Source organism: Muntiacus reevesi, chromosome 6, assembly GCF_963930625.1.
Source record: "Muntiacus reevesi chromosome 6, mMunRee1.1, whole genome shotgun sequence".
Classification (NCBI taxonomy): domain Eukaryota; kingdom Metazoa; phylum Chordata; class Mammalia; order Artiodactyla; family Cervidae; genus Muntiacus; species Muntiacus reevesi.
The window spans coordinates 41705886-41725576 of NC_089254.1; the positions used below are offsets into that span (position 1 = coordinate 41705886).

General features: G+C 38.6%; 1 protein-coding gene across 1 annotated transcript in view; it reads right to left on the bottom strand.

Moving 5' to 3' along the window:
• The window catches only part of CCDC146 (coiled-coil domain containing 146), a 110408-nt gene extending 102680 nt beyond the window's left edge, over positions 1-7728 (bottom strand). Inside the window, exon 1 of the mRNA XM_065938562.1 lies at positions 7570-7728. Coding sequence (XP_065794634.1) covers positions 7570-7728 — 159 coding nt within the window. The remainder of the gene's footprint in view (positions 1-7569) is intronic.
• Positions 7729-19691: the final 11963 nt, after the last annotated feature.

A 19691-nucleotide genomic window follows, 5' to 3' on the forward strand; every position in this document is an offset into this window, starting at 1 on the left:
TTACTAGAAAAAACATAGCTTTGACTGTAGAGACCTTTGTCAGCCAAGTGATGTCTCTGTTTTTTAACATGCTGTCTAGGCTTATCATAGCTTTTCTTCCAAGGAACAGGCATCTTTTAATTTCATGGTTACAGTTACCGTCTGCAGTGATTCTGGAGCCCAAGAAAATATAATCTTCCACTGTTTCCCCATCTATTTGCCTTGAAGTGATGGGACAGAATGGCATGATCTTAGTTTTTTGAATGTTGAGTTTTATGCCAGCTTTTTCACTCTCTGCTTTCACTTTCATCAAGAGGTCCTTTAGTTCCTCTTCGCTTCCTGTCATTACAGTGCTATTTCTCCCAGCAATCTTAATTCCAGCTTGTGACTCATCCAGCCTGGCATTTTGCATGATGTACTCTGCATGTAAGTTAAATAAGCAGGGTGACAATATACAGCTTTGATGTACTCCTTTCCCAATTTTGAACCAGTCTGTAGTTCCATGTCGGGTTCTAACTGCTGCTTCTTGGCCTGCATACAGTTTTCTCAGGACAGGTAAGGTGGTTTAGTATTCCCATCCCTTTCAGAATTTTCCCCACTTTGTTGTGATCCAGACAATCAAAGGCTTTAACATAATCAATGAAGCAGAAGTAGATGTTTTTCTGGAATTCTCTTGCTTCCTCTGTGATCCAACAGATGTTCACAATTTGATCTCTGGTTTTTCTGCCTTTTCTAAATCAGCTTGTACATCTGGAACTTCTTGGTTTACATACTGCTGAAGTCTTGCTTGAATGATTTTGAGCATTACCTTACTAGCATGTGAAATGAGCACAAATGTACAAAGTTTGAACATTCTTTGACATTGCTCTTCTTTGGGATTGGAATGAAAACTGATCTTTTCCAGTCATGTGGCCACTGCTGAGTTTTCCAAATTTGCTGACAAATTGAGTGCAGCACTTAACAGCATCATCTTTTAGGGTTTGAAATAGTTCAACCGGAATTTCATCACCTCCACTATCTTTGATGCTTCCTAAAGCCCACTTGACTTCACACGCTAGGATATCTGGCTCTAGGTGAATGACTACATCATCATGGTTATCCAGGTCATTAAGACCTTTTATATACAGTTCAGTGTATTCTTGTCACCTCTTCTTAATCTCTTCTGCTTCTCTTAGGTCCTTGCCATTTCTGTCCCTCATTGTGCCCATCTTTGCATGAACTGTTCCCTTGGAATCTCTAATTTTCTTGAAGAGATCACTGGTCTTTCCCATTGTATTATTTTCCTCTATTTCTTTGCATTGTTCGTTTAGTAAAGCTTTATCTCTTCTTGCTATTCTTTGGAACTCTGCATTGAGTTGGGTATATCATTCCCTTTCTCCTTTGTCTTTCACTTCTTTTCTCAGCTATTTGTAAGGCTTCCTCAGACAATCACTTTGCCTTCTTGCATTTCTTTTTCTTGGGGATGGTTTTGATCACTGCCTCCTGTACAGTGTTACAAACCTCCATCCATAGTTCTTCAGGCACTCTCTACCAGATTTAATCCCTTGAATCTATTCATCACCTTCACTGTATAATCATAAGGGGTTTGATTTAGTTCATGCCTGAATGGCTGAGTGGTTTTCCATATTTCCTTCAATTTGGGCCTGAATTTTGCAATAAGGAGTTCATGATCTGAGCCACAGTCAGTCTCAGGTCTTGTTTTTGTTGACTGTATAGAGCTTCTCCATCTTCAGCTGCTAAGAACATAATCAGTCTGATTTCAGCACTGACTTTTTGGTGATGTCCATGTGGATAGTCATCTCTTGGGTTGTTGGAAGAGGGTCTTTGCTATAACCAGCATGTTCTCTTGACAAAAATCTGTTAGCCTTTGCCCTGCTTCATTTTGTACTCCCAAGGCCAAACTTGCCTGTTACTCTAGTTAACTCTTGACTTCCTACTTTTGCATTCCAATCCCCTATGATGAAAAAAACATATTTTTTTGGTGTCCTTGTATGTCTTCATAGAACTGGTCAACTTCAGCTTCTTCTGTTTAGTGGTTGGGGCATAGATTTTGATTACTGTGATGCTGAATGGTTTGTCTTGGAAATGAACCAAGATAATTCTGTTGTTTTTGAAATTGTACCCGAGTACTGCATTCTGGACTTTTTTTGGCTTTGAGGGCTACTCCATTTCTTCTAAGGGATTCTTGCCCACAGTAGTTGGTATTTCATGATATCAACTAAAGTTGAATATAAGCCTAAACTATGACACAGGAACCCCAGTCCTAGGAATACACCTAAGATAAATGACTTCATAAATATGAAGCATGCACAAGGATGATCATGGTACTATGATTCCATTCATATGATTTTTTTAAAAGAGGCAAAACTAATACGTAGTGACAAGTCAGAATAGTGGCTGACTTCAGTGGGAGCAATGACTTGGAAGAGTTTCAAGGGATACCACTGAGTTGCAGGAAATACATTTTCATGTCAGTGTGAATATGGCATGAATGAAGAAGCGATAAATTCAAGAAATAGTTAATGGAGATATTTAACCCTCAAACTGATAAAGAGAACACAGGAGGAGAATTAGGATTGGGAGAATAATTAATTTAGTGCTGAACATGTTGGTTAATGGCATACGTAAAAAAGTGCTATACCCTGAGTATTTGTGACGTTTACTGAATATATGTTACACCTTAACAAAACATTTTTTTAAATAAAAGTTTTCAACAGGACAAGAAAAATCTGTAGAGTGTCAGTCCTGATCATTAGGCAGCCATGGCAGGGTTGAGGAGCAGGTGTCCAGAATTAACCCACACAATCCATTGATGTGACTTCATTTCCAAGCACCACTTTGAACATTAATCCCAAAGAGTGAATTTAACACAATGTAGTCCCTGCCCTGTTAAGTCTTACTGTTTTATGTGATCATAATATCAGTGAGGAGTTAAATCTGCTATGCAAAATATTGCATAATGAGAAGATATTCAATAAATATCTGTTAATGATCCCGTACCAAGTGAAAGTTACAGCCTACAAATGCCATAAAAATTGATAGGTTGGAGAAAATACTGTGTACTGGCTGCTCAGATACAGTTTCTTGAAGGAGTGGGAACTAAGCCAGATTCTAAGAGGTTAGGAACCAATGCAGGGTTGCAAGGTGTGGTCTCTGCAAGTGTTTCATCTGATTTCTTTTTAGTGAGAGTAGCATAGTCTTTCAAGAGGCAACATGAATAGGAGAATTATGGATAGCCATGACCTTGCATCATGCTTTGTGACTATGTTGCTAGTTTCCTAGCCATCTAAATATGGGAGACTCCATACTAAGAGGAGTAACATAAACAGAAGTTCATGAGGGCCTATGTGAACTATTAGATTGCAAAAGTAGTTTGGGCCCAAATCGCAGAGTGCTATGTTTGCGGAACACATTCTGTAAGCAATGTTAGATGAGAGTGTGACATCCATGTTTTACAATTAAGTAGCACTGGGCCAATTGTATGACTAGCATTAGCAACAATAAATGTGTAAGCGACTTCTGGTTCTTTCAATGAGATATCAAGCATCTGGATCTTTAGAAGTGGATTTCTGACTGCTTTTTTTCAGAACTTTTGTTATTCTGCAGATTCAACTTCTGTTTGGACAACTGAAGGAGGAAGGCTTATATAGAATAGGTTAAAAAATTGTAAGACTTGGGAATCTTAGATTTCTGATTCTTAGAAAATAAAACTAGATGCCAATAGGAATAACCTCAGGGGTGTTTATTATGGAAATAAAGTTGTTTGAAGCCAGTAATTCACTATGCAAGATTTTGCTGGCTTAAAAAAAAAAAAAGAGTTCTCAGGCAGTAAAATCATTGGTGTAAATACTACTCAAAACAGTTGGACAGTTCTTTGACCTTATAATCAAAGGTATCCACTATATTGGGGGGGGGGGGGTCATACCCAATGATTAATAGCTATAATTTGTGCATACATGACTATTAACAGATTCTTGAAATATTTAATGAATCATTACCTTGAAGAGCAATATTCAGGAGAAGTTGTCCTAAGTTCTCCTTTGATATTACAAAGCAAACATTTCCTGTTTCTTTATCTGTGGCTTAAAAAATTTGACTGTAATTTTTATCGTTAGCACGACCTTTGGTAGAAATAAACTGTTCCCTTATTTAATAGAATTATTAGGAATAGTGGTATGAAAGTAGAAATACTATTTCAAAGACATATGATGGATTTTAGCAGAAATAGAGAACCCTGATCATTTGAAAATATTAATAGAGATATAAACTCATCATTATAAATATATAAAGATATAGATAGAAATATATATAAATTTGTGTAGAATAAATATATTTATGTGCCTATTTCCTATCTCTGAGAGTACTTAGAAGCAACGACAGTCCAGTAGCAGTGAACACATCCAGCACTGAGATCTTAGTTTTCAAATATTGTTCTCCTCTGAAAAGGGAACTAGAAATCCTTCGAGAAATGGCTGATCCTAGAGTTGGAGCAAAGAAAATGCAAGATGAACCTGCAATATATTCTTATGACAGAAAGTTAAAAAGTACATAAGGAATCTTAGGAACATGTCAAAAGGGTAAGTGAGCCTTCTTGAGAGAGTTACACTGGCCAAATCTGGGACAATTGAAGTATCAAAATGAATAATGGCAATGATGGATTATAACTCACTGAGTAGAATAAGAACTCATAAGTTCACCCTGATGGATGGATGGATGGATGGATGGATATAGGAAAGAAGAGAACATTCTACCTTACAGTAGGAAGCTGACTAATAAGTGTAGAAGAAATGATGGAATAAGAAACTTGCCATTTTGCAGCCATCATAATAATAATAATTAATTTTGGCAAGAATCATCAGAGATGTAAAACTAGTAGGTGAAAATTTTAGCAGAGCAGGATACTTAAATGGAAGCAATATAATCCCAGCTGCTGCTGCTGCTAAATCGCTTCAGTCGTGTCAGACTCTGTGCGACTCCATAGACGGCAGCCCTCCAGGCTCTGCCGTCCCTGGGATTTTCCAGGCAAGAACACTGGAGTGGGTTGCCATATCTTTCTTCAATGCATGAAAGTGAAAAGTGAAAGTGAAGTCGCTCAGTCGTGTCCGACTCTTCGCAACCCCGTGGACTGCAGCCTACCAGGCTCCTCCATCCACGGGATTTTCCAGGCAAGTGTACTGGAGTGGGGTGCCATTATAATCCCGCTAAGTTACTTCAAATCCTAAAAGATGACACTGTTGAAGTGCTGCACTCAATATGTCAGTAAATTTGGAAAACTCTACAGTGACCACAGGACTGGAAAAGATCACTTTTCATTCCAATCCCGAAGAGGGGTAATGCCAAAGAATGTTCAAACTACCATACAGTAGTGCTCATTTCACATGCTAGCAAAGTAAAGCTCAAAATCCTTCTAGCTGGACTTCAGCAGTATGTGAACTGAGAACTTCCAGATGTACAGACTGGGATTAGAAAAGGAGAGAGAGTAAATTGCAAACATCTGCTGGATCACAGGAAAAGCAAGAAAATTCCAGAAAAAAAAAATCTGCTTCTTTGACTACGCTAAAGCCTCTGACTGTGACAACAAATGGTGGAAAATTCTGAAAGGGATGGGAATACCAGACCTGTCTCCTGAGAAACCTGTATGCAGGTCAAGAAGCAACAATTAAAACCAGACATGGAACAACTAACTGACTGATTCCAAATTGGGAAAGGAGTATAACAAGTCTGTATATTGTCACTCTGCTTATTTAACTTTTTTGCAGAGTACATTTTGTGAAATGTTGGGCTGAAAGAATCACAAGCTGGAATCAACATTGCCAGGATAAACATCAACAACCTTAGATATGCAGATAATATCACTCTAATGACAGAAAGTGAAAAGGAGCTAAGGAGCCTCTTGATGAAAATGAAAGAAGAGTGAAATGGCTGGCTTAAAACTTGACATTTAAAAAACAAAGATCATAGCATCTGGTCCCATCACTTCATGGCAAATAGATGGAGTAAAAATCAAAGCAGTGACAGATTTTCTTTTCTTGGGCTCCAAAATCACTGCAGACAGTGACTCAGCCATGAAATTAAATGTGCCTGCTCCTTGGAAGAGAAGCAGTTTAAAAGGCAGAGATAACACTTTGCTGACAGAGGTTCATACAGTCAAAACTATGGTTTTTACAGTAGTCATGTATGGATGTGAGAGTTGGACCATAAAAAAAGCTGAGTGCCAAAGAATTTATGCTTTCGAATTACGGTGCTAGAGAAGACTCTTGAGAGTCTCTTAGACTACAGAGATCAAACCAGTTGATCTCAGTCCTGAATATTCATTGGAAGGACTGATGTTGAAGCTCCAATACTTTGGCCACCTGATGGGAAGAGCCAACTCACTGGAAAAGACCCAGATGCTGGGAATGATTGAAGGCAAAAGGAGAAAAGGGCAGCGGAGGATGAGACGGTTCGATAGTGTTACCAACTCAATGGATATGAATTTGAACAAACTCTGGGAGATAGTGAAGGGCAGGGAAGCCTGGTGTGCTGCAGCCCATGGGGTTGCAAAGAGTTGGACATGACATAGTGACTGAATGACAACAAAGAGATACTTAAATAGCCTCAGATTATCTCCCCATAGGGCCTTATTAATTTCAAGATGAAAAACAATTACTTTATAGAAAAGAAAGCTAGAAGTCACCACCTTAACCAAGTGATAAAAGCTGAAAACATGAGTAATGGGACAAACTGACATCAGGTGTTCCTGATATGTGGTTTATATGTATATGTAAAACAAAAGCTCAACAAAAGTTGTAGCAATTATTCAAAACATTTACACCAATAAAATACTTGGGTGGGGATTTACTTTTGCTTCTGGTTTTAAGTAAACTCTGATTTTACCCGAAGATTTTTTTTTAGCTTATTTTTATTATTACTATCAAATTTCTTAGATGTTTTATTCAGTTATATTCATGTAAAGTTAGGAGTCCAGAATTCATATGTCCTCTAAACTCTTTTCTCAAGTACAGCTCTCAAAATTGACAAGTTGCTATGTGGTCAGTTATTATTAAAAAAACACTCTCCTCATTTTTGGGTATCTTCTAACTGTTCATCTTATTTTTTAAAAAGTCAGATAAAAATATAGCAAAAATCATATTCCCTGTTTTACTTCTCTGCTAATAGAAAACAGTATACTTCAGTGCTCTTCTAAAGTAACTACATTTAGTTAACTAAATGTATGTTATGTCTATCATTATAAGACAAAACCTTTTATCTTCATTTTATTGAAGTAGTCTATCCAACAATGAAAGAAATCTCTCTTAATTAATTTACCAACAGACAGAATGTACTTAAGTCGCTGCATGTATGTAAAGATTTAGTATGCCTTCAAAGTATCAGAACCTACACTACTGCATTAGTCCAGGATTATATGATAGGCTTTTGGAAGAGAAGGTAGGGACTATTTTAAAGAGCTTCAAATAGTATGTATCACATACAGATTACATATAATAAATTATTTTGATAATGATATTAACTTCATCTGAATTTTTAAGTAGGTAAGGAGGCAAGTTTCATTGTAGTAATTTATAAAGAGAGTAATAAATATATATGTACCTCATGCAGACAAATGAAAGCTGGAGTTGTAGATAAATCAACAAATCGCTCATCTTGGATATTAATTGTGGGTGCAATGGCATAAATGGGGTCTTCTTGAGCCTTTCCACCTTTCTCCTCTTCCTCTTCTTGTTCTGTGTCTGTGGTACTGTCTTCCATTTTTCACAATTCTAAAATAAAATCATTTCATATTTAGCTATTTATAGATATCTTCAGTTATAAAGTAAAATTAATGGAGGATAGGATAATAAAAGCAATTAGAGTAATCTGTTCAATGAAATTATAGATCAGGAAACAGCTGCAATCACATTACTATAAAAGGCTACTTTGTGGCAAAGATGCTCTCCATTGATACACTCAAAGCAATACTTCCCATTTTAAAGAGTAGATTATTTCATTAATTGGAAAAAATAATTAGTAACTAGAATTTAGGTTCCATGAAGGCAGAAAATAAACCTAATTTTGTTCACTGAGTATTGTAGTAAGTACTCAATTACTATTCATTGACTGGATTAATAAACAGAACCTTTATCCTTAAAATATAGCACAAAGTTAATTCAAATTATTTTTGGAAACATAAAAAACAACGCCCTGCGGTCTCCACTCTGCCTTGGGCATGCACTTGTGCACAAGGCCCCCGGGCTAGTTGCTCGATACCCACACTGCCTGCTGCCGCCACTGCTCAGGCCCCTATGCTTGTGTACCCTGACACCTGGCCCGTCTCTGTGCTCATGGGCATGTGCTCAACTGTTCCATCAGACTCCACTTACAAAATATAAGCTCAAAATAAAATTACTAAGTATTTCAAGCTGATGACACCAGAACATTAAGCCAAGTACAGGCCCCTCCAAAAGTGGGTCATTTTATCACTGCACAGGTCACACATCCTTGAAACCAGCCCTGTTTATTGACATTGATTTGCTCATGTAGTCAAGTGGACCTAGAGTCATTTCTAAAAGGACCCCTGTGTTGGCTAGCAGGGTCTCTATTGGTTCACTTTGGGGGCATTGGGATGGCGGCTCCTCTGAGAGCTGGTAAGAGGCCTCCATTGCATAGGAGAATGCCAATCTAACCTGTTTTTTTCATCTCCACATATATGAATGTGCACTCAACAGAAGAGCATGCCTGCTTTCTTCTCTTACTAGACAGGCTAACTTCAACTGTCATAATTTCTTTTTGCTTTAATTTTTAAAAAATTTTTATATAATTTTTAAAAGTTACTCTCCATTTTCACTTATTACAAAATACTGGTTATATCCCTCGTGTTGTATAATACCTCCTTGAGCCTATTTTACAGCCAACAGTTTGCACCTCCCTGCTGGTAATCACTCATTTGTCTATATATTTATGAGTCTATTTCTTTTATATTATATTCATTAGTTTGTTGCATTTTTTAGATTCCACATGTAAGTGATATCATACAGTATTTATCTTTTTTGTATGACTTATTTCACTTAGTGTAATGCCCTCCAAGTTCATCCTTATTGCTGCAGATGGCAAAATTTCCTTCTTTTTTATGACTGAGTAGTATTCCACTGTGGAGAAGGCAATGGCACCCCACTCCAGTGTTCTTGCCTGGAGAATCCCACGGATGGGGGAGCCTGGTGGGCTGCCATCTGTGGGGTCGCACAGAGTCGGACACGACTGAAGCGACTTAGCAGCAGCAGCAGCAGCAGCAGTATTCCACTGAGGAGTATTCTGCATCTTCTTTATCCGTTCATCTGCTGATATACATTTAGGTGGTTTCCATATATTGGCTGTTGTAAGTAGTGCTGCAGTGAACATTGGGGTGCATGTATTTTTTTGAATTAGTGCTTTTTCAGATATATACCAAGGAATGGAATTGCTGGATCACATGGTAGTTCTATTTTTTCGTAGTTTTTTGATGAAGCCCCCATTCTGTTCTCCACAGTGACTGCACCAATTTACATTCCCATCAACAGTGTAGGAGGGTTCCCCGTTTTTCCACATCAATGCCAGATTATGTTACTTGTGGTCTTTTTGATGTTAGCCATTCTGACAAGTGAGGTGATATCTCATTGTAGTTTTGATTTGCATTTCCCTGATGATTAGCGATATTGAGCATCTTCTCATGTGCATTTTGGCTGGCCATCTACATTTCCTCTTTGGTAAAATGTGTTTTCAGGTCTTCTGCCCATTTTTTGATGGATTGTTTTATTTGATGTCAAGTTGTATGAGATATTTATATATGTTGGATATTAATTCCTTATTGGTCATATCACTTGGAAATATTTTCTCCCATTCAGTAGGCTGTCTTTTCATTTTGTTGATGGTTTTCTTTGCTGCACAAAAGTTTTAGATTTAATTAGGTTTGATTTATTTTTGCCTTTATTTCCTTTACTTTAGGAGAGGGTCCAAAAATATACTGCTGCTTTATGTCAAAGAGTGTTCTGCCTATGTAATTTTAAGGTTTTGTTGAGCACGTATCACCTCACATGTCTATGTTATCCCTACTCTGATGATAGTGATTCTCCTTCCTTTAATATGGAAAATATGTTCTAAAATATGAATCTAGATGGCATGGTAGGCTCTGATTCCTGAATTTATTAAAGTGGTCACAGGCATATCACTGTTTCATTGTTTTCTCCTCTCTAAAATGGAAGTGACAGTAACTATTTTTCTATTTCATAAAGAAAATGCATATTAGATGTAATAATGCCTCTGGACTTCTAGCTTCCACTCTACTATCTCCAGTTTTCTGCCACAGCCATAAACCGCACATGCACTTGCCTTCCTCCTCTTGCTACAATAACACGTCACAGGTATAGTATGCACTTCCATCATGAAGTACTAAATGTCTGGTTGTTTTTCTTTATGTGATATTAATAGTAATTGATATTATTTAGACTGCCCCTCCTTTAACACACACACTTTTAATGCCATAATACAGTTTTTTAAAAAATAGAACCTGTTATTATTAAGGTATCACAACCTTAGTCAGTTTATTGTTTAAGTCTTCAGGGAACTGGAAATGGCTTGATGACATATCTAGATTTGTGTTAATAAGTTAAAATATGTATGTCCAATCATTTCGTGGATGAAAAATGTTTAGGGCTTTCCCAACAAAACATTTTCTTCAGAAAATCAGGTCATAATTGTTATTTTCAGCTTTTTCTTTTAGCCTTTTCTTTAAGGAATATGTCAAATATAACCATAGTAACTTCAACAAATAACAATTCATGAGTAATTTTGTTTTATTAAAACTTTTTTCCATCTCCACTCTCCATATTATTTTGAAGCAAAACCTAGACATCTAGACTTAATAATATGTGCTGAAGAACTCCCTGAATATCTCTGTATATTTGTAGAGATAGTTCTCATTTCATTTCACAGCTGCAAGGCACCCCTTTGCATAGGTATGCCACAAGCTATTCAAATAATCCCTCATTTATAAATATATGGAATGTTTTCAGTTTTCTGCTATTACAGTTTTGCAAAGTAAAGTACACCAATTTATTTAAAAGTATATTTTCAAGGCTCTTGGAATCTTTATAATCCAGATGGCATTAACCTGAAAACGGAAGCTCAGGCTATCTTCTCAGAGCATGGCACCTTTAAATACAGTACAGCTTACCTGGGCAACGAAAGAAGATGTCATGCTGAATTTGCACAAATTCCTGAGTCTGTTGATGTTTTCAGGCTCTACTATCTTGAAAACATTCTAAATATTTTATGGCAGATAAGACATTTTACATAGGAAAGCAACTAAAGGACACTAATTGAATTCTGATAGACATTATCAGACAAAGTTCAACCTTTAGAAAAGAAAGGGAGAGTAAGATAGTAAAAAAACACAAGACAGGCAAGTGCAAAAGTCTCATGTGAATTAAATATAAAACACTAATCAATCTAGTTAAATATAGTGACAGGCTTTAAGTAGATACCAAAGTTTAATAGACAAAAAAAATTCAAGGATTAGTTAATATACCAAAGCCCATTGTACTAATAGTATCATGCTGCAGTCAATATTAATTGAGAGCCATAAATAAAACAACAATATATACTCGCAGGCCACAGTGATATAAACAAGAGAATATTTATAAAACTTCTAAACGCCTGGTGTAAGAACTACATAGCTATCAAGTATAGTGATTCTAGAGCCATATATCTCCATAATACCTAAATCAATTAAGCAAACATTTATTGAGTCATTTTATGAGGATCAAGAGTCTACAAAGGTGCAAGCGATTTACAATCTAAACAGGAATGAATGCAGGGAAATAATTTCTGTGTCATACAAGATAAGGTACAATCAGTCATTTCAATTGCGTCCGATTTTCTGCAACCCCATGGACTACAACATGCCAGGCTTCCTTGTCCATCACTAACTCCCAAAGCTTTCTTAGACTTATGTCCATTGAGTTGGTGATGCCATCCAACCATCTCAGCCTCTGTCGTCCCCTTCTCCTCCCGCCTTCAATCTTCAGGGTGTTTTCCAGTGAGTCAGTTCCTCGCATCAGGTGGTCAAAGTATTGGAGTTTCAGCTTCAACATCAGTCCTTTCAATGAATATTCAAGACTGATTTCCTTTAGGATTGACTTGATCTGCTTGCAGTCCAAGGGACTCTCAAGAGTCTCCTCCAGCACCACAGTTTGAAAGCATCAATTCTTTGGCACTCAGCTTTCTTTATGGTTCAACTCTCACATGCATACATGACTACTGGAAAAACCATAGTTTGACTATATGGACCTTTGTCAGTAAAGTAATGTCTCTGCTTTTTAATATGCTACCTAGATTTGTCGTAGCTTTTCTTTCAACGAGCAAGCATCTTTTAATTTCATGGCTGCAGTGACCATCTGCAGTGATTTTGGAGCCCAAAAAAATAAAGTCTACCACTGTTTGCATTGTTTCCCCATCTGTTTGCCATGAAGTGATGGGACCGGATGCCATGATCTTTGTTTTTTGAACGTTAAATTTTAAGCCAACTTTTTCACACTCCTCTTTCACTTTCATCAAGAGTCTCTTTAGTTCCTCTTTGCTTTCTGCCATAAGGGTGGTGTCAGCTGCATATCTGAGGTTATTTATATTTCTCCTGGCAATCTTGATTCTAGCTTGTGCTTCATCCAGTCCAGCATTTCACATGATGTACTCTGCATATAAGTTAAATAAGCACGCTGACAATATATAGCCTTGACATACTCCTTTCCCAATTTTGAACCAGTCCATTTTCCATGTCCTGTTCTAACTGTTCTTCTTGATCTGCATACAGATTTCTCAGGAGGCAGGTAAGGTGGTCTAGTATTCCCATATATTTAAGAATTTTCCACAGTTTGTGGTGATCCACACAGTCATAGACTTTAATGTTGTCCATGAAGATAAAACAAACCTAAATAAAAAGTTTTCTTAGAAATGTATGTAAGGCTTAAAAAGAAACTTGTATCCTAGAATTTAGATTTTAATCTATATGTATTGGGAGCCATTACATTTTTTGCAGAGAGGAGTTATCTGAATTTGTAAAGATGTTGCTGGCAGTGAGAATGGTCTGGAAAGGGTGTGAATTTGGAGGCAAGGAAACAATTTAGAGGCTTTGAGCCAGTCCCTGTGCTATGGGTAGCAGATGGATGCCATAGTGAGCAAAACCAGACAAGTCCCTGACCTCAGGGAGGTTCACAGACTGGTAAGCAAGATGGCAATTAATCACAGAATCACAGAGATAAATAAAAAAATTATGAGTAACTGTAAGAGGTGCTGGGAAAGCATGGATGCAGAAGCAGGGTTATGGGGCACCTACATGTTCCCAGTGAGTGCCATGCGCAGGGAAAATTCTGCAGTGAAGCAACCCTGACTGGAAGGTTAGGTAGTGAGCGGTACCAAGGCAGTGCCATGCTATACCATAGGAGTCCGGAGGAGAGAGGCCGTGGGTGTATGAGGCTTTCTAGGAGGGAAAGGACATACACTGAGCTTTGACACAGAAAAACAAAAGGCCGCTGAAGGAGGAAAGAAGAAAAGTAAAAGCTTTAGTCCCACTGCAGAAGAACACTGAACTCCTCTATTATTCACACTTCGCCTCGGGGCTAAAAGACAGAGCCAAAATAGGAAGCTTCCCAAAGAATAATTAAGCAATAAACATTGCAGGGCATGCCTTGTTTTGTAAGATACACCACAACTTCCTCTTCCCTAAAGCTAAAGTGGTGATCATTTTGTCTTGATTTTGAACTGTTCAGGAAATTTGTCTTGATGTTTACAAGAAACACATGCAATAAACTGAAAACCCCGCACACCAGAGAATGGGCAGGATACACGAATGATGTGACTTTGAAGGTAAAATGACAATGCTTGCCTCAAAATAGATGTAGCAGGAAACCACCATATTGCCTTTCGACATCACTAGTCACTAAACAGGCGTACATTTTGCTTATCTTAGAATAGTGAGGTGTGATGTAAAGTCAAACATAGTATTTCTTTGTCCCACACAGAACCTGGGCACTAGTTTTCGTAATTTAGCATTCTTTAATTGCCCTGGAAACATAATCACATGCTCCTTTCCCCGTCACCCACTGCTATAAAAGGTTAGTTACATGAACGTTTCTATAATTCAGAGCTAATTCTATAATTCAGAGCTAGACCTCTTGGAGGACGGGAAAAGTCTGGGACACCTAATTTTTTGTTGTTTCAGTTTCCTACATTTATTAAAAAACATAGAAACGTCAAAATGGGGTTAAAAAACTGTGGTATATTTAAAGTTGTAGGGCAAGTGCCTCTCAATCCTGTCAGTGTATCACTGTGATTATACATGTATTCTCTTTTGAAGGTAATATTAAAGTCTACATTGAAGGCTTTTCTTTCTGAGAGGCCTCTGGTCCACAGTGTGACAGGCTCAGAATACTGGGCAGCCAACCCAACACGCAGCCTGCAGTCACCTCGGATCCAATTAATTCAACAATAACAACAACAAGATCATTATCAGATATTAAGACATTGGCAGTCTTAAATGCAACAGATACAATTATTGAACTTATTCATGTCTAGGTACTTTATTCTATGTACAATTATATAGTACCCATTAGTACCATGCAAAGACAAGATTAGACTTGAAGGTTTTTTTATTAATAACATATAGATACAGATTTCAGGTCATGTTTTTAAGAAGAGGGAATAGAAAAGCTTTGTCATTCAAAGACCCAGCAAATCAAACCACAGCTTCTTTCTGTTCCTAAAAAAAAATGAGAAAGAAAAAGAGCCACTCAAAAAAGAATCTTGGAAAAAAACCCACAAAAAAACCATTCTTGCACAGAAAATAAATAAATAAGACCACTGCAGTCAGTAGTGGAGAAGGCAATGGCAACCCACTCCAGTACTCTTGCCTGGAAAATCCCATGGACGGAGGAGCCTGGTAGGCTGCAGTCCATGGGGCTGCTAAAAGTCAGACACCGACTGAAGTGACTTAGCAGCAGCAGCAGTCAGTAGATAAAATCTGGTTCATAATCAAAGTGTTAAACTAATAATGTGGCTTGGACATCCTTTAATTAAAAACATTTCATACACTTAAAAGTAAACAAAACTCTTGAGAGGAAGCTCCAAGTGCATATCTAAACTTTAAAGTAAATGTTCACAGTATTAGAGAGTTAAGTCTTAAATGATAATGTATGCATGTATAATCAATGAAGAAGGCTTCCCAGATAGCTCAGTGGTAAAGAATCTGCCGGTCAATGCAGGAAACATGGGTTTGATCTCTGGGTCTGGAAGATCCCCTGGAGAGGGAAATGGCAACTCACTCCAGAATTCTTGCCTAGAAATCCCATGGACAGAGGAACCTGGTGAGGTACAGTCCATGGGGTCGCAAAAGTCGGACATGATTCAGTGACTAAACAACCACCACGACCAGGGAGGAGCCTGTTAACTGCCCATGATCATAGAGAACCCAAGATTCTTACAGGACGAGCTCCCTTCTCTGGGATGGAAAGATGCTGAGAGAGCTCTAGCCCCACTCCCAACTCATTTCACAGTCCTATCAGCTCCTCCTGCACACTCCCACCCCAAACACAGATATAAGAAAAGCTATCATTTCTTTAAAGCTTCCTGCTTTCTTCTTAGGAATCTGCATTGCTAAAAGGAGCTCTATGTTACTCATTTCTGAGTGGGTATAACATATTGGGTCATGATGGTGAGTACCATCTATGTAGAAGAACTGTCATGGAAACAGTTCTTCTATATAGATGTGAAACTGATATGATTTTTGTCTCTAACATATCCTCCTGATTGCCCTCATCAGCGTGCACATACTCTTGCCCAGTGGTCACTTACCTGTGCACCTAATTATAAGAACATTTATATGGTCCCTTACTATTTAAACAAAACTTTCCCTCATATTGTTTTACTTAATCCTTACAGCAGCCATGTTCCATAAGAATAATTATCTCCATTTCATAGGTGAGGGAATTGAAGGTCAGAGAATATAAATGATGTGACTAAGATCAAACAGCAATAAATGACAGTATTTATTCAAACCCATGTTTACTGCTCTAAATCCCTTAACCTTTTGCATTTTACTCTGTGGGACATTTGCCATGGTCTTAGAAAAGCCCTTGTCCCTAGGCCTCCAGCAGTGAAAAGCAGGATCAAGAACACAGGCAGGCTGATGGAATTTAACCTCTGTCACTACAAAGATGTAAGGCTAGGACCCCTTTGGGAAAGACCAGGCCAGCAGAGTATAAATCAGTTAGAAACAAATTAATTCTTGTAGAGCAGTGATTATCAGTCCAAAAGGCCTTAAGACTGATCTGTGCAAAACCATGGACTATAGAACTTGTTGTTATAGTTACAAATCAAAGGAATGCGTTCACATATATACACACATATACGAAGTATGACAAGAAATGCTGGATCTTACATCTGCAATAATTTACAATCAGTCTACAAGTTTGGTCAGGCTTCAGAAATTCAAAGAATGCCTGAGAGGTCCTATTGATCTCTCTAATAGTTTCCAAATAATTTAGTATTAAGCAGAGACTGAGTATCAAAGCTTGTGGGAGGTATGAAATGCCCAAGTATTTCTGGGCATTTCTGCCATCTTCTGCCATCTTCTGCCAGTCTCCCAGGAGGTCTGTTAAACAGAGATTCTTACACATGTGCATACAATCTAGAATCCTCACATTGATGGCCATTCCTCACTCTTGCAATGAAAATGTCCATGGTTTTCAAATTCTATTATCTTTGCTTGAATTAAAAAAAAATGATACCAGAAAGCACATGCATAGCATTCCAACATTTGCCTATCCTATCTAATCAGACCATCGCCTTGCATACCTCTTCTGTCATTTACACCTTTTCTCTTCCCCAGGTCACAGTCAGAAGAAACTGTGGGTCTGTTTCCTTAGCAAAGATGCTCATGAAATATGGGAGTGTCACTGCCTCCGAGCTTGCAAGAGCCCAGGTCTCTCCCTTCTACCTTCTCTCTGTCCTCCCCCTTCTCCTGTTATTTCATCTAAGATTAGGATTAGTGTCTTTTACTTAGTCTACCAGGATGACAGAAAGGGCTAACAGATCAACTACTTGGAATTCGTCAGTGTGGGCTTATCTCATTCTTCCCCCCTTCCTATATAACCTTGGGCAAGACATTCAGCCTCTAAGTGGCTGTTTCCTTAACTGAAAGATGGTTTAAGAGTTGTTGTGAAGATAAAATGGAACAGTGTATGTGAAGTCTCTGCCCAGATTCAGCATATAGTCCTCAATAAAATGGCAGCCTCCTCCCATCTCTGCCTGGTTCCTTTGCTTTCATATACAATATGCCTTGGGTTATTTTTATAGGGAAAAAAATAAACAGAGGTCAGCCTGGGACTGCACCAAATTATTTCAGGAATCTATGGTCTGGAAAAGGCGACCTGGGTCCTCTTCAGCATGATTTTGTCCCAGAGCTCTCCTTAGGATTTGGTGTGAGAGTCCTGGTAAACCTAATCTTCAAATCCCACTGTGAGATGTTTAAATCTAGGATAAGAAAGAGTATGTAGGATATTGGGTACTGGAGAAGCAGAAAGGGAGCAACTAAAAATTTTAAAAGTCCTTAAAACGAATATGTGTCAACTCTGAGTCACGGAAGAGCCAACTCCCCCCCCCCCCCCCCCAGATTTTATCTGTATTTATTTTTGGTTGCACTGGGTCTTTGTTGCTGTATGTGGGCTTTCTCTAGTTGCAGAAAGCAGGGTCTATTCTCTAGTTTGGGTGCACAGGCTTCTCATTGCAGCAGCTTCTTTTGTTGCAGAGCATGGGTTCTAGGTGCGTGGGTTTTAGTAGGCGTGGTGTATGGGCTCCGTAGTTGTGGCTTGCGGGACTTAGTTGCTCTGTGGTATGTGGGATCTTCCTGGACCAGGAATCAAACCCATGTCCCCTGCATTGACAGGCAGATTCTTAACCACTAGACAACCAGGGAAGCCCTGTGGGAAGAGCCAACTTTACAGACAGTAAGTATAGCAGTCAAGTTCCTTCTCCTATATTTAGAAATTTCACAGATTTCTATTTTCATTGCAAGAGTATTTCCTGTTCACAGGTTTCCTCTGGTCCAAGGCAGATCTCTATTTTGGTCTTCCTCTCCCCAGGCAGCATCCCTTACTCAATTTCTTTCCTTTCTCTAAAGGCAAAGGTTTTTACATTGCTTATTATAGGGTTAGAAAGGCAGAGACATTAATTGCCAACAAAGGTTTGTCTAGTCAAAGCTATGGTTTTTCCAGTTGTCATGTATGGATGTGAGAGTTGGACCATAAAGAAAGCTGAGCACCAAAGAATTAATGCTTTTAAATCATGGTGTTGGAGAAAACTCTTGAGAGTCCTTTGGACTGCAAGGAGATCAAACCAGTCCATCCTAAAGGAAATCAGTCATGAATATTCATTGGAAGGACAGATGCTGAAGATGAAGCTCCAATACTTTGGCCATCTGATGGGAAGAGCCAACTCATTAGAAAAGACCCTGATGCTGGGAAAGATTGAAGGCAGGAGGAGAAGGGGACAACAGAGGATGAGATGGTTGGATGGCATCACCAATTCAATGGACCTAAGACTGAGCAAGCTCCAGGAGTTGGTGATGGACAGGGAAACCTGGAGTGCTGCAGTCCATGGGGTTGCAAAGAGTCAGACACAACTGAGCGACTGAACCGAACTGAACTGATAGGGTTAGAAGAATATTTAGCAAGACAATCTTCCTATTGTACATTGGAAGAGGAAATTGAAAATAAAATAAATCAAAGCACCTTCTTTCTGAGCTGGGGAACAAGGAGAGGTGGTGAGGAATCAAGCTGGCATGGTCCCCTGAGGCACTCTGTCCACCCATGATCAAGCTCAGGAAATCAGACAGTGAAACTTGGACTTTCCAAGACATCAGAGGGATAATGTGCCTCTCATGCCAAGTAGGACTTGAGGAAAGTGGCAAGTTTCCAGAGCCATCATCAGTCCTACCCTTTCATGTGATAAAGCAGAGAGGGTTGAAGAGATTTTAAAGTGGAATAGAAGAGGTGTTGAGGGTGACTGGGAGTGCCGCACCCCAAGAGCCCTTGGTGTTATGATAACAAGACATTACTTCAGAAAGTTCTGTGGATCATACAATTGAGCATCAGATGGGGATGTAGGATTCTCAGAAGATGCCAGCATGGAGGCCCACATAGGGGACCCAGGTGGATGCACATCTCAGGAGGAATCAGCATGGTCAGACACCACTAACTAGACAGCCACCCTGAACTATAATGCTACCTAACAACCCTGAACTTGGGTCTCATGCTCAGGAGTAGGAAAGGAATGGGGAAACATGAATTCAGTAATTTTTTTAAAAAAAATTCAGCTTTATTGAGGTATATAATTTATGTTAAATAAAACTCATTGTAAGTATACATTTGATGAGTTTTTACAGATACGGACAGGGTGTGATCACTGCCATGAACATTCCCATTGCTCTAAAAATTTCCTTTGTGCCCCTCTACAGTCAGTGCCCCTTCCCTTCCCATCCCCTCCATCTCAGGCACCTGGAAACCACCAGTAGTTCTGCCTTTTCTAGAATTTCATGTATGTAGAATCATATATGTTTCTGGCTTCTATCATTTAGCATAAGGTTTTTGAATCTCATCTACATTGCTATGGATATCAATATTTCATTTCTTTTATTCCTGGGTGATACTCCA